Source organism: Pseudophryne corroboree, chromosome 11, assembly GCF_028390025.1.
Source record: "Pseudophryne corroboree isolate aPseCor3 chromosome 11, aPseCor3.hap2, whole genome shotgun sequence".
NCBI lineage: Eukaryota > Metazoa > Chordata > Amphibia > Anura > Myobatrachidae > Pseudophryne > Pseudophryne corroboree.
The window spans coordinates 342002340-342015804 of NC_086454.1; the positions used below are offsets into that span (position 1 = coordinate 342002340).

Below are 13465 nucleotides of genomic sequence, written 5' to 3' on the forward strand. Positions count from 1 at the left end.
GTATTTTTACTAAACCCTGGAGTGCCGCTGCTTTGTGCTATATATGTATATCATACCTCCCAACATGACCCTCTCCAGGAGGGACAGAATGCTCTGCTCCTGGACTTTCCTCTTAATGTATGATTGTCTTCACCTGTGCTGAAACACCTTTCTTATCCATTAACCTGTTCAACACAGGTGGCGGCAATCATAAATTAAGAGAGAAGTCCAGAAACAGAGCATTCTGTCCCTCCTGGAGAGGGTCATGTTGGGAGGTATGGTATATATATATATATATATATATATATAGATATAGATAGATAGATAGAATGTTTATATGGAGATATTTTATCGGATTCTTTTTGTAAAAAAAAAAGTACATTTTGAGGTGGAACTCGCCAGTAAAAAAAAGCAATGAAAAGAAACAGTCTATTTTCACGATAATCCAGTGATGCATAAAGTTCCCATTCATTTTCAATAGAAGTTAGAAAAGTTTGACAAAAAAGTTAAAAAGTATAAATTAGCTATAAAAACCCCCGATAAATAAAATAAAAAAACTTACATACATTCAGACGATACAAAAAGAAGTGAAAAGTATAGAAAAGTGAAATGTATCTATTTTTTAACGCAAATAACTGTTTATACATCAGGCCCAATGTATGATTGCCGGCAGCTGATTTGCACAGGTTAATGCAGGGATTCCCAAACTGTCTGCCTGGGCTCCCTGGGGTGCATCAGGACACTTGTAGGGGTGCCTTGGATTGGTGTTCCAGGACCAATTAAAATTATTTATGGTCAATGTAAACAGAAAAACCAGCGCTGGTGGCAGCTAATCCTACAATATGTGAACAAACAGAAGGAAATCCTGTCTCTCCCCACACAATATCACTAATGGATGACACATAAACACCATTTACTTCAGTTAATATTTCTTTCTAAATTTCTCAATAAGAAGCATTTGGCACCTGGAGGTGCCGTGGAAAAAATTCTGATGCTCTAGGCTAGGGCGCTGTGATTTGAAAAAGTTTGGGAAACACTGGGTTAATGAATATGAAATGTCTTTCAGCACAGATGATGACAGTCATCAATCAAGAGGGAAGTGCAGGAGAAGAACATATTGGGAGGTATGCAGCAGCCAATCACAATTCATGTTACAGGCGGGCCCTGAGGACAAAGTACCAGCCCACAGACAGCAATTCTCACTCACACTCCGGGGATCTGCTGGTAACGCTGCACGCTGCTGAGACATGGGGGCTCTGATGAGAGGAATTATACTGTACAGCCTCATACTGGGGGCTCTGGCTGCAGGTGAGACATCACATTACCTTCCTCATACCTCTCACTGCCAGGGGCTGCAGGTGTACTTACCTCTCACTGTCAGGGGCTGCAGGTGTACTTACCTCTCACTGTCAGGGGCTGCAGGTGTACTTACCTCTCACTGTCAGGGGCTGCAGGTGTACTTACCTCTCACTGTCAGGGGCTGCAGGTCATACTTGCCTACCTGACCCTCTCCATGAGGGAGAAAATGCTCTGTTCCTGGGCTTTCCTGGTAATGTATGATTGCCATCACCTGTGGTGAGCTAGTTAATTGATAAGAAAGGTGTTTCACCACAGGTGATGGCAATTATACATTACCAGGAAAGTCCAGGAACAGAGCATTTTCTCCCTCATGGAGAGGGTCAGGTAGGCAAGTATGCTGCAGGTGTACTTACCTCTCACTGCCAGGGGCTGCAGGTGTACTTACCTCTCACTGTCAGGGGCTGCAGGTGTACTTACCTCTCACTGTCAGGGGCTGCTGGTGTACTTACCTCTCACTGTCAGGGGCTGCAGGTGAGACATCACATTACCTTCCTCATACCTCTTACTGCCAGGGGCTGCAGGTGTACTTACCTCTCACTGCCAGGGGCTGCAGGTGTACTTACCTCTCACTGCCAGGGGCTGCAGGTGTACTTACCTCTCACTGCCAGGGGCTGCAGGTGTACTTACCTCTCACTGCCAGGGGCTGCAGGTGTACTTACCTCTCACTGCCAGGGGCTGCAGGTGTACTCACCTCTCACTGCCAGGGGCTGCAGGTGTACTCACCTCTCACTGCCAGGGGCTGCAGGTGTACTCACCTCTCACTGCCAGGGGCTGCAGGTGTACTCACCTCTCACTGCCAGGGGCTGCAGGTGTACTCACCTCTCACTGTCAGGGGCTGCAGGTGTACTCACCTCTCACTGTCAGGGGCTGCAGGTGTACTCACCTCTCACTGTCAGGGGCTGCAGGTGAGACATCACAATACCTTCCTCATACCTCTCACTGTCAGCGGCTGCAGGTGTACTTACCTCTCACTGTCAGGGACTGCATGTGTACTTACCTCTCGCTGTCAGGGGCTGCATGTGTACTTACCTCTCGCTGTCAGGGGTTGCATGTGTACTTACCTCGCTGTCAGGGGCTGCAGGTGAACTTACCTCTCGCTGTCAGGGGCTGCAGGTGAACTTACCTCTCACTGTCAGGGCTGCATGTGTACTTACCTCTCACTGTCAGGGGCTGCATGTGTACTTACCTCTCACTGTCAGGGGCTGCAGGTGAACTTACCTCTCACTGTCAGGGGCTGCAGGTGAACTTACCTCTCACTGTCAGGGGCTGCAGGTGAACTTACCTCTCACTGTCGGGCTGCAGGTGAACTTACCTCTCACTGTCAGGGGATGCAGGTGAACTTACCTCTCACTATCAGGGGATGCAGGTGTACTTACCTCTCACTGTCAGGGGCTGCAGGTGTACTTACCTCTCACTGTCAGGGGCTGCAGGTGAACTTACCTCCCACTGTCAGGGGCTGCAGGTGAGACATCACATTACCTTCCTCATACCTCTCGCTATCAGGGGCTGCAGGTGTACTTACCTCTCACTGTCAGGGGCTGCAGGTGTACTTACCTCTCACTGTCAGGGGCTGCAGGTGTACTTACCTCTCACTGTCAGGGGCTGCAGGTGAACTTACCTCTCACTGTCAGGGGCTGCAGGTGAACTTGCCTCTCACTGTCAGGGGCTGCAGGTGAACTTACCTCTCACTGTCGGGCTGCAGGTGAACTTACCTCTCACTGTCAGGGGATGCAGGTGAACTTACCTCTCACTATCAGGGGATGCAGGTGTACTTACCTCTCACTGTCAGGGGCTGCAGGTGTACTTACCTCTCACTGTCAGGGGCTGCAGGTGAACTTACCTCCCACTGTCAGGGGCTGCAGGTGAGACATCACATTACCTTCCTCATACCTCTCGCTATCAGGGGCTGCAGGTGTACTTACCTCTCACTGTCAGGGGCTGCAGGTGTACTTACCTCTCACTGTCAGGGGCTGCAGGTGTACTTACCTCTCACTGTCAGGGGCTGCAGGTGAACTTACCTCTCACTGTCAGGGGCTGCAGGTGAACTTGCCTCTCACTGTCAGGGGCTGCAGGTGAACTTGCCTCTCACTGTCAGGGGCTGCAGGTGAACTTGCCTCTCACTGTCAGGGGCTGCAGGTGAACTTGCCTCTCACTGTCAGGGGCTGCAGGTGAACTTGCCTCTCACTGTCAGGGGCTGCAGGTGAACTTGCCTCTCACTGTCAGGGGCTGCAGGTGAACTTGCCTCTCACTGTCAGGGGCTGCAGGTGAACTTGCCTCTCACTGTCAGGGGCTGCAGGTGAACTTGCCTCTCACTGTCAGGGGCTGCAGGTGAACTTGCCTCTCACTGTCAGGGGCTGCAGGTGAACTTGCCTCTCACTGTCAGGGGCTGCAGGTGAACTTGCATCTCACTGTCAGGGGCTGCAGGTGAACTTGCATCTCACTGTCGAGGGGCTGCAGGTGAACTTGCATCTCACTGTCGAGGGGCTGCAGGTGAACTTGCATCTCACTGTCGAGGGGCTGCAGGTGAACTTGCATCTCACTGTCGAGGGGCTGCAGGTGAACTTGCATCTCACTGTCGAGGGGCTGCAGGTGAACTTGCATCTCACTGTCGAGGGGCTGCAGGTGAACTTGCATCTCACTGTCGAGGGGCTGCAGGTGAACTTGCATCTCACTGTCGAGGGGCTGCAGGTGAACTTGCATCTCACTGTCGAGGGGCTGCAGGTGAACTTGCATCTCACTGTCGAGGGGCTGCAGGTGAACTTGCATCTCACTGTCGAGGGGCTGCAGGTGAACTTGCCTCTCACTGTCAGGGGCTGCAGGTGAACTTGCCTCTCACTGTCAGGGGCTGCAGGTGAACTTGCCTCTCACTGTCAGGGGCTGCAGGTGAACTTGCCTCTCACTGTCAGGGGCTGCAGGTGAACTTGCCTCTCACTGTCAGGGGCTGCAGGTGAACTTGCCTCTCACTGTCAGGGGCTGCAGGTGAACTTGCCTCTCACTGTCAGGGGCTGCAGGTGAACTTGCCTCTCACTGTCAGGGGCTGCAGGTGAACTTGCCTCTCACTGTCAGGGGCTGCAGGTGAACTTGCATCTCACTGTCAGGGGCTGCAGGTGAACTTGCATCTCACTGTCAGGGGCTGCAGGTGAACTTGCATCTCACTGTCAGGGGCTGCAGGTGAACTTGCATCTCACTGTCGAGGGGCTGCAGGTGAACTTGCATCTCACTGTCGAGGGGCTGCAGGTGAACTTGCATCTCACTGTCGAGGGGCTGCAGGTGAACTTGCATCTCACTGTCGAGGGGCTGCAGGTGAACTTGCATCTCACTGTCGAGGGGCTGCAGGTGAACTTGCCTCTCACTGTCAGGGGCTGCAGGTGAACTTGCATCTCACTGTCGAGGGGCTGCAGGTGAACTTGCCTCTCACTGTCAGGGGCTGCAGGTGAACTTGCCTCTCACTGTCAGGGGCTGCAGGTGAACTTGCCTCTCACTGTCAGGGGCTGCAGGTGAACTTGCCTCTCACTGTCAGGGGCTGCAGGTGAACTTGCCTCTCACTGTCAGGGGCTGCAGGTGAACTTGCATCTCACTGTCAGGGGCTGCAGGTGAACTTGCATCTCACTGTCAGGGGCTGCAGGTGAACTTGCATCTCACTGTCAGGGGCTGCAGGTGAACTTGCATCTCACTGTCAGGGGCTGCAGGTGAACTTGCATCTCACTGTCAGGGGCTGCAGGTGAACTTGCATCTCACTGTCAGGGGCTGCAGGTGAACTTGCATCTCACTGTCGAGGGGCTGCAGGTGAACTTGCATCTCACTGTCGAGGGGCTGCAGGTGAACTTGCATCTCACTGTCGAGGGGCTGCAGGTGAACTTGCATCTCACTGTCGAGGGGCTGCAGGTGAACTTGCATCTCACTGTCGAGGGGCTGCAGGTGAACTTGCATCTCACTGTCGAGGGGCTGCAGGTGAACTTGCATCTCACTGTCGAGGGGCTGCAGGTGAACTTGCATCTCACTGTCGAGGGGCTGCAGGTGAACTTGCATCTCACTGTCGAGGGGCTGCAGGTGAACTTGCATCTCACTGTCGAGGGGCTGCAGGTGAACTTGCATCTCACTGTCGAGGGGCTGCAGGTGAACTTGCATCTCACTGTCGAGGGGCTGCAGGTGAACTTGCATCTCACTGTCGAGGGGCTGCAGGTGAACTTGCATCTCACTGTCGAGGGGCTGCAGGTGAACTTGCATCTCACTGTCGAGGGGCTGCAGGTGAACTTGCATCTCACTGTCGAGGGGCTGCAGGTGAACTTGCATCTCACTGTCGAGGGGCTGCAGGTGAACTTGCATCTCACTGTCGAGGGGCTGCAGGTGAACTTATCTCTCACTGTCGGGGGGCTGCAGGTGTACTCGCCTCTCACTGGGGGTAATTCAGACCTGATCGTAGCAGCAAATTTGTTAGCAGTTGGGCAAAACCATGTACGCTGCAGGGGCGGCAAATGTAACATGTGCAGAGAGAGTTAGATTTGGGTGGGGTGTGCTCAAACTGAAATCTAAATTGCAGTGTAAAAATAAAGCTGTCAGTATTTACCCTGCACAGAAACAATATAACCCACCCAAATCTAACTCTCTCTGCACATGTTACATCTGCCCCACCTGCAGTGCACATGGTTTTGCCCAACTGCTAACAAGCTTGCTGCTACGATCAGATCTGAATTAGGCCCCATATGCAGTGCAGGTGGGGCAGATATAACATGTGCAGAAAGAGTAATGGGCCCTACACACATATTGATCCGTCGCCGAGCATCCCGACGGCGGATACGGCTGACGGGCGACCCGGTGACGGGGGCGAGTGAAATTTATTCACTCCACCCGGCTCGATAGCACTGCACTCTAATATGGACAATCTCGTCCATATTGGCCGGCATGCATAAGCGACGGAGCATTAACGATTAACGAGCGCGGGGCCGCACATTGTTAACCATTGGTGCCTATACACAGAACGATATGAACGAGTTCTCATTCATTTATGAACGAGAACGTTCATATCGTTCTGTTTTATCTGCCAGTGTGTAGGGCCCATTAGATTTGAGTGGGTTATATTGTTTCTGTGCAGGGTAAATACTGACTGCTTTATTTCTACACTGCAATTTAGATTTCAGTTTGAACACACTCCACACAAATCTAACTCTCTCTGCACATGTTACATCTGCCCCACCTGCAATGCACATGGTCTTGTCCAATTGCTAAGAAATTTGCTGCTACGATCAGGTCTGAATTACCACCACTGTCAGGCGGCAGGGGGCAGGTGTACATGGCTCTCATGTCTCAGAGAATCTCCTGTCTATTAAGGTATCGGCATGAGCGTCTCATGTCTATTAATGTATAACGGGGAGAGATGTGTGCTGGACGATCTATCCGTGACTGCTCGGCACAGCGCGATGTGTGCTGAGCAAGGGGGGCAGACGTGGGGGGCGATCACTTAACCCAGTGGTGAATTGAGTTACCTGCTACATTGTAGATTGCAGGCATAATCTAACACCGGCGATAGCGACGCGTGGGACCGCGCATCACTATCACTGTGGGGCATAAACACGGAGAGAACTGTGCTTATGTTCTAAGCAATCTAGTCAGATCTCTCCTTGTGTTCCACCTTTAGTGTGAAAGTCTCATGTATCAGTGTTAGAGTCTGTTAATGTATTAGTATCTGTAATTTGATAAGCTTGTCTGAACAGTTGAATTTTCAGGGATCACTGAAAGGTTTGGAGACTAGAGGGGAATCTTATTGTGCGTGGGAGGGCATTCCAGAGTGGGTGAAGCCCGTGTGATAGCCGGGCAGCGGCAGGTTCAACAGTGATGTTTAAAGCATTGAACGCCAGGCCATCTCATCACATAAGCAAGCAGTTTATTTAAAGTTCAGACAGGGTTATCACAACAAGAACATTTAACTTCTTGTTCTCCTCTCTCCAGCACAATATTCATATGGGTTACATCAGGTTACATTTCCTTTCATTCGCTTCACTGGCAATAACAGCGTAAACAATGATGTGACAGCATTACAGTACAGTACATACCAACGCGGTCTCTGGGAATCAGTAGTGCGGCGTCCGCAAACAGATTAATTTTGGTGTGCTCTCCCCTAATCGCAGGGGGCTCTATCTAACTGGGATATCTCATGGACACGTTACTGGGGGCCTTCCGCCACACATGGTTTCCTACCACTCATACAGATAGTCCTCTCCCAATGACTCACACCTCCCGTCCTGCTTTTTGGGTACCCCTGAAGGTGGGGATCCCCTTTGTTCCTGGTTCCTTCCACTGTACTCTGCGTACTGTGGTTCTCGCACTGCACTCTCCATCTCTCACTGAAGCTGCTGGCTCTCCTGTTACACTGCAAATATGGGCTCTCCCTCTCTTCATAGCAACATACACACGCTGCTCTTCTCTCCATAATGCCCAGGGACTGTGGAGTACCATACTTGTTCCACAGTCCCCAGACTGCGTTTCTCCTAGTCACTAGCCTGTGCTCTCCATTTCAGTCCTCAACTCGCACTGACCCTAACCTGTGCTTTGTTCCTTCTACTAAAACCCCCTACACTTCCTGTCCTGACCCCCTACATGTGGCAGGGTCTGCGAGAACTGATTTTGGGGCCATAAACTTCCCCACTCACTGATGAGAATCAAATGGCTTTTGGAGCTTTCTAATATCTGTTAACATTCCAGTATGCCGCACCCGGATAAAGTCCTGTAAATTTGAGTATGAACAAGTAATGGGTGTGGATGAGAGACGCAGATCTTGTGCAGAGTGGAGAGGTCTGGTTGGGAGATATTTTGAGATGAGTGAGGAGATGTATGTTGGTGCAGTTTGGTTAATGGCCTTATAAGTAAAAGTATTCATTTATATTGAATACGGTAGAATACCGGTAACCAGTGGAGGGACTGACAAAGCGGACCAGCAGACGATGGGGGTCATTCCGAGTTGATCGCTCGCTAGCAGCCGTGCAAACTCTATGCTGCCACCCACTGGGAGTGTATTTTAGCTTAGCAGAAGTGCAAACGGTTATATCGCAGAGCGCCTGCAAATTTTTTTTCCTGTAGTTTCAGAGTAGCTCAAAACCTACTCAGCGCGTGTGCTCACGTCTGCCGGGTACACTGGGCTCCTCAGGGAATCACATTGGGTGTAGAGAAGGATCTTGATCCAAGGCACCAACAGGCTCAAAGCTTTGACCTACTTCCCAGAATGCATAGCACCGCCTCCTCTATAACCCCGTCTCTGTACACAGGAGTTCAGTTTTGTAGTTGGTGCCATGCAGTAAGCAGGCATACAACAGGGGGGCTGTTCCAGCAGCCCTTAGAAGAACCTTTTAATGAAAAATGAAGACTTCAATGGCTGCAGCAGAGACACTGACTGTGTTAGATGTCAGTCAGACATCTCCTGCTGCAGCTCCATCACCTCCCCCAGCGGCGCTGTATACTCCTGCACCCTGGTTGCCGGGTACTTACAGTGGAGGCTCCAGTTTCTTCCAGTTAGTGACATATACACTATCGCTGTGCTCCTGGATCGCGTGGCCACACTCGGGGAGGAGGTAAGTGGGTCCACTCGGCGGGACCCACTGTAAATTGTGATCCAGCGTGGCAGGTGGGAGGCGGGCCACGCGCGCTGGCGCGGACACTGTGGCAGTACAGGGACCCCACTAGACCACCAGGGAAAGGGCACAGGTCTGTTTCCTCTCATAAGCCATACCTTCCAACTGTCCCGATTTTGTTTTTTTGGGACTGTCCTGCTGTCCCACCCGCGGGCTGCAGTGTCCCGCGGCGGGGGGGGGGGGAGGGGAGGACAGATGGGAGACGGGAGGCTCCGGTCATCGCTGCACTGCTTAGCAGAGCAGCGGTGAATAGACACTGTGCGCGTGCGCACAGCGTCTATTCACTGGCGACAGGAGTAGAGGGGGCATGCCAGCAGCTCACAGAGCTCTGGGCATGCCCCCCTCAGTGACGATAACGGGGGCATGGCTCCTCCTGTGAAGTCACGCCCCTTTTTAAATAGTCCACGCCCCTTTTCAGGAGCGCACGAGGCTTTGCCGCGCGTGTGTCCCTCTTTAAGTATTTAGAAAGTTGGGAAGTATGCATAAACCATTTATATAAGTCCACAGTACCCAGTGGTGAAGTCCAGCAGGGGGATAAGGCTTTGACCTGTAGCTCCTCCCCCAGAGTAAATGTTTCCGCACTGGCGCTGCATCTCTCTCTCTCTCCGTTTGGGCGCCATTATAGCAAGCAGAGCTGATCCTGGGACTGTTTAGCCGCCTGCATGTCAGCGCTGTGCATTTTACAGGACACTTAAGTATTCTACATGTCAGCTGACAGTGTTGGTTAAGAAAGATTGCATTTAGTCAGGGTTATATAGTACAAGTACCCTGTGATAGTTATCTATTGAGTGTATAGCTATACTTAGTACTACTTTGTTTTGCTAGTCCAGTGCAGTTTTATTGCATGTCATAATTTCTGCATTGTATAACGTGACTGTGTGCGCACATACAGTGGGGCAAAAAAGTATTTGGACAGCCACCGATTGTGCAAGTTGGCCACTTAAAAAGATGAGAGGTCTGTAATTTCCATCATAGGTACACTTCAACTGTGAGACAGAATCTGAGAAAAACAAACAGGAAAATCACATTGTTTGATTGTTAAACACTTCATTTGTTTATTCTTGTGGAAAATAAATGTTTGTACAATCAAAAAGTTTAACTGAATACTTTGTAATATAACCTTGGTTGGCAATTACAGAGGTCAAACGTTTCTTGTAGTTCTTGACCAGGTTTGCACACACTGTAGCAGGTATTTTGTCCCACTCTTCCATGCAGATCTTCTCTAGATCTGTCATATTTTGGGGTTGTCGCCGGGCAACACGGACTTTCAACTCCCTCCACAGATTTTCTATTGGGTTGAGGTCTGGAGACTGCCTAGGCCACTCCTGGTCCTTGAATTGCTTCTTACGGTGCCACTCCTCAGTTGCCCGGGCAGTATGTTTGGGGTCATTGTCATACTGGAAGACCCAGCCATGTTCCATCTTCATTCTCTTACTGAGGGAAGTAGGTTTTTGTCCAAAATCTCATGATTCATGGCCCCATTCATCCTCTCCTTAATACGGATCAGTCGTCCTGTCCCCATTGCAGAAAAGCAGCCCCAAAGCATGATATTTCCACTCCCATGCTTCACAGTGGTTATGGTGTTCTTGGGATGCCATTCATCATTCTTCTCCCTCCAAACACAGTGAGTGGAGTTTATAACAAAAAGTTAGATTTTGCTCTCATCTGACCACATTACATTCTCCCAATCCTCCTCTGGATCATCCAGATGGTCACTGGCAAACTTTAGATGGGCCTGGACATGTGCTGGCTTAAGCACGGGCACCTTTCGGGCGCTGCAGGATTTCAGTCCATGACGGCGTAGTGTTACTAATGGTAACCTTTGTGACTGTGGTCCCAGCTCTCTTGAGATCATTGACCAGGTCCCCCCGTGTAGTTCTGGGCTGATTCCTCACTGTTCTCAAGATATTTGATGCCCCACGAGGTGAGATCTTGCATGGAGACCCAGGTCGAGGGAGATTGTCAGTGATCTTGTATTTCTTTCCAGCTTTTTTTTTTATAATTGAGACAACAGTTGATCTCTTCTCACCAAGCTGCTTGCCTATTGTCGAGTAGCTCATCACAGCCTTGTGCAGCTCTACAATTTTGTCCCTGGTGTCCTTAGACAGCTCTCTAGTCTTGGTCATGGTGGAGAGGTAGCAGTCTGACTGTTTGAGGGTGTGGACAGGTGTCTTTTATACAAATAACCAGTTCAAGCAGGTGCCATTAATACAGGTAACGAGTGGAGGATAGAAGAGCTTCTTAAAGAAGAAGTAACAGGTCTGTGAGAGCCAGAAATCTTGCTGCTTGGTAGGTGTCCACATAATTATTTCCCACAAGAATATACAAGTAAATTGTTTGAAAATCATGCAATGTGATATCCTGTTTTTTTTTTTTGTTTGTTTTGTTTTTGTCCCCCCCCCCCAGTATTCAGTTAAACTATTTGATTGTACAAACATTTATTTTCCACAAGAATAAACAAATTATGTGTTTAACAATCAAACAATGTGATTTTCCTATTTGTTTTTGTTGTTTTTTTTCAGATTCTGTCTCACAGTTGAAGTGTACCTAAAATGGAAATTACAGACCTCTCATCTTTTTAATTGGGTCAACTTGCACAATCTGTGGCTGTCCGAATACTTTTTTTGCACCACTGTAGCTGCTGTGTGACCTCCATTTTGTGTATCTCACTCAGATTGCTATCACTATATTCTGTAACCTGAGGGGGCTAGGTGCGTCAGGTTTATCGTTTAATATAGGTGTTTAACAAGATATACTCAGTGTGTATTGAATTCCCTGTTTGTGCTGTTACACTGCACAGGAGGTTCTTGTCAGGTATTGTGCTGCTGATATTGTACTGGGTTGCCCTGCACTGAGCTTTTGGTTATGTCCGCTACAAAGGGCAACGGAGCTGGGGCTGATCCCATATTGTGTGGTGGTGATGCTGCAGATGCATTTGAGGAAAATCTAGCAGCTGAGGGGGGTGTCGTGTGGTATGCCAGCGCTTGGGCTTCCGGCGACCAGCATACCGGCGTCGGGAGACCGACCGCCGGCATACCGTCAGCATGGAGAGCGCAAAGGAGCCCCTTGCGGGCTCGCTGCGGTCGCCATGCTGCGGGCACGGTGGCGCGCTACGCGCAGCACACTATTTTATTCTCCCTCCAGGGGGGTTGTGGACCCCCACGAGGGAGAATAGTTGTCGGTGTGTCGGGATTCCGGCGCCGGTATATTGTGCGCCGGTATCCCAACATTCGGCATACAGAAGACCACCCGCTGAGGGTTCAGGTTCTGGGGGCTCCTTACCCCCCCAGTGGGATCGTAGCAATGGGGGTTCAAAATGATCCACCTTGGGCTACTTTCTCCATGCTTTGAATATGCTGGTAACTTGACTAACACCCCCTATGGGACCTCCTGTACCGGTACAACCGCTTATGGTCCCCACAATTAACCCGCTTTGGGCAGATCACCTGTCTGCTCAGTTACAGCAATTGAACCAAACACTGACTACTCAGAAGTCTAACCCTCGCCCGCCTAAGACCAAGGGATCCTCTAAGCGGGCTATTACTTCCTCACAATCCACCAATGTCCCAGACATCTCGTTTGATGAGGATGGCGTTTATACTGACCCCACAGATTCTGATCCTGATGCTTCTGATGGGGAATCAGTTTCAGGTGGATGTTGCTGACTTGTTGGAGGCTATCAGGCTAATTCTTCAGATTACTGATGACCCGGAGCCTGATGTTGCCCCTAAGAAACTGGACAGATTTAAACGTCAGAAAGTGGTTAAACAAACCTCATTCTGATCATTTAGTTGACATACATCAGGAGTCCTGGGAAAATCCAGGAAAGAAATTCATGCCTCACAAGAAGATGCTGGCTTGCTATCCCCTCGCTGCGGAGCCAAGTAAAAATTAGTAAATACCCCCACCAGTGGATTCGCAGGTGTCGCGGCTAGTGGTATCCTCAGCTCTACTAGTAACTACCGTCACATCTTTGAACAAACTGACGGATAAACGTGTGGATAGTTGTTTAAAGGCGATTTACACCTTAGCAGGTGCTGCGCACCAGCCCACCATTGCAGCGACATGGGCTGCAGAGGCTATTGAAGCGTTGGCTCAGGAGTTGGAAGCTGAGATGTCTTCCAACATTTCTGATCATGCTAGACAATGCTTATCGTATATTGTCACAGCTTCTCATTACATTAAAGAGGCGGCTTCTGATGCCTGTATCCTGGCGGCCAAGGCTTCTACTACATCCATACTGGCAGACTGGATTCTATGGTTGCAGTCCTTGTCCATGTATCTGGACTCTAAGAAAACCCTGGAGGTACTCCCCTTTTAAGGGAGACATCTTTTTAGGAGAAGGCCTCAACAAGATTGTGGCTGAATTAGCTTCTGCTAAAACAGCTTGTCTACCTAGTACTGCTACTTCGGTACTGAAGGCTAAGAGTACTTTCTTTCGCTCCTTTCATCCTTCAGGGAAAGCAGAGGGTCAGGCGTACCTGAAACAGACTCGCACTTCCAAA

The 13465-nt window shown here is 50.1% G+C and overlaps 1 protein-coding gene across 1 annotated transcript in view; it reads left to right on the forward strand.

Annotated features, from left to right (window-relative positions):
• The window catches only part of LOC134968788 (cocaine esterase-like), a 196756-nt gene that overhangs the window by 42200 nt on the left and 141091 nt on the right, over nt 1-13465 (forward strand). Inside the window, exon 2 of the mRNA XM_063944272.1 lies at nt 1046-1287. Coding sequence (XP_063800342.1) covers nt 1227-1287 — 61 coding nt within the window. The 5' untranslated portion in view covers nt 1046-1226. The remainder of the gene's footprint in view (nt 1-1045; nt 1288-13465) is intronic.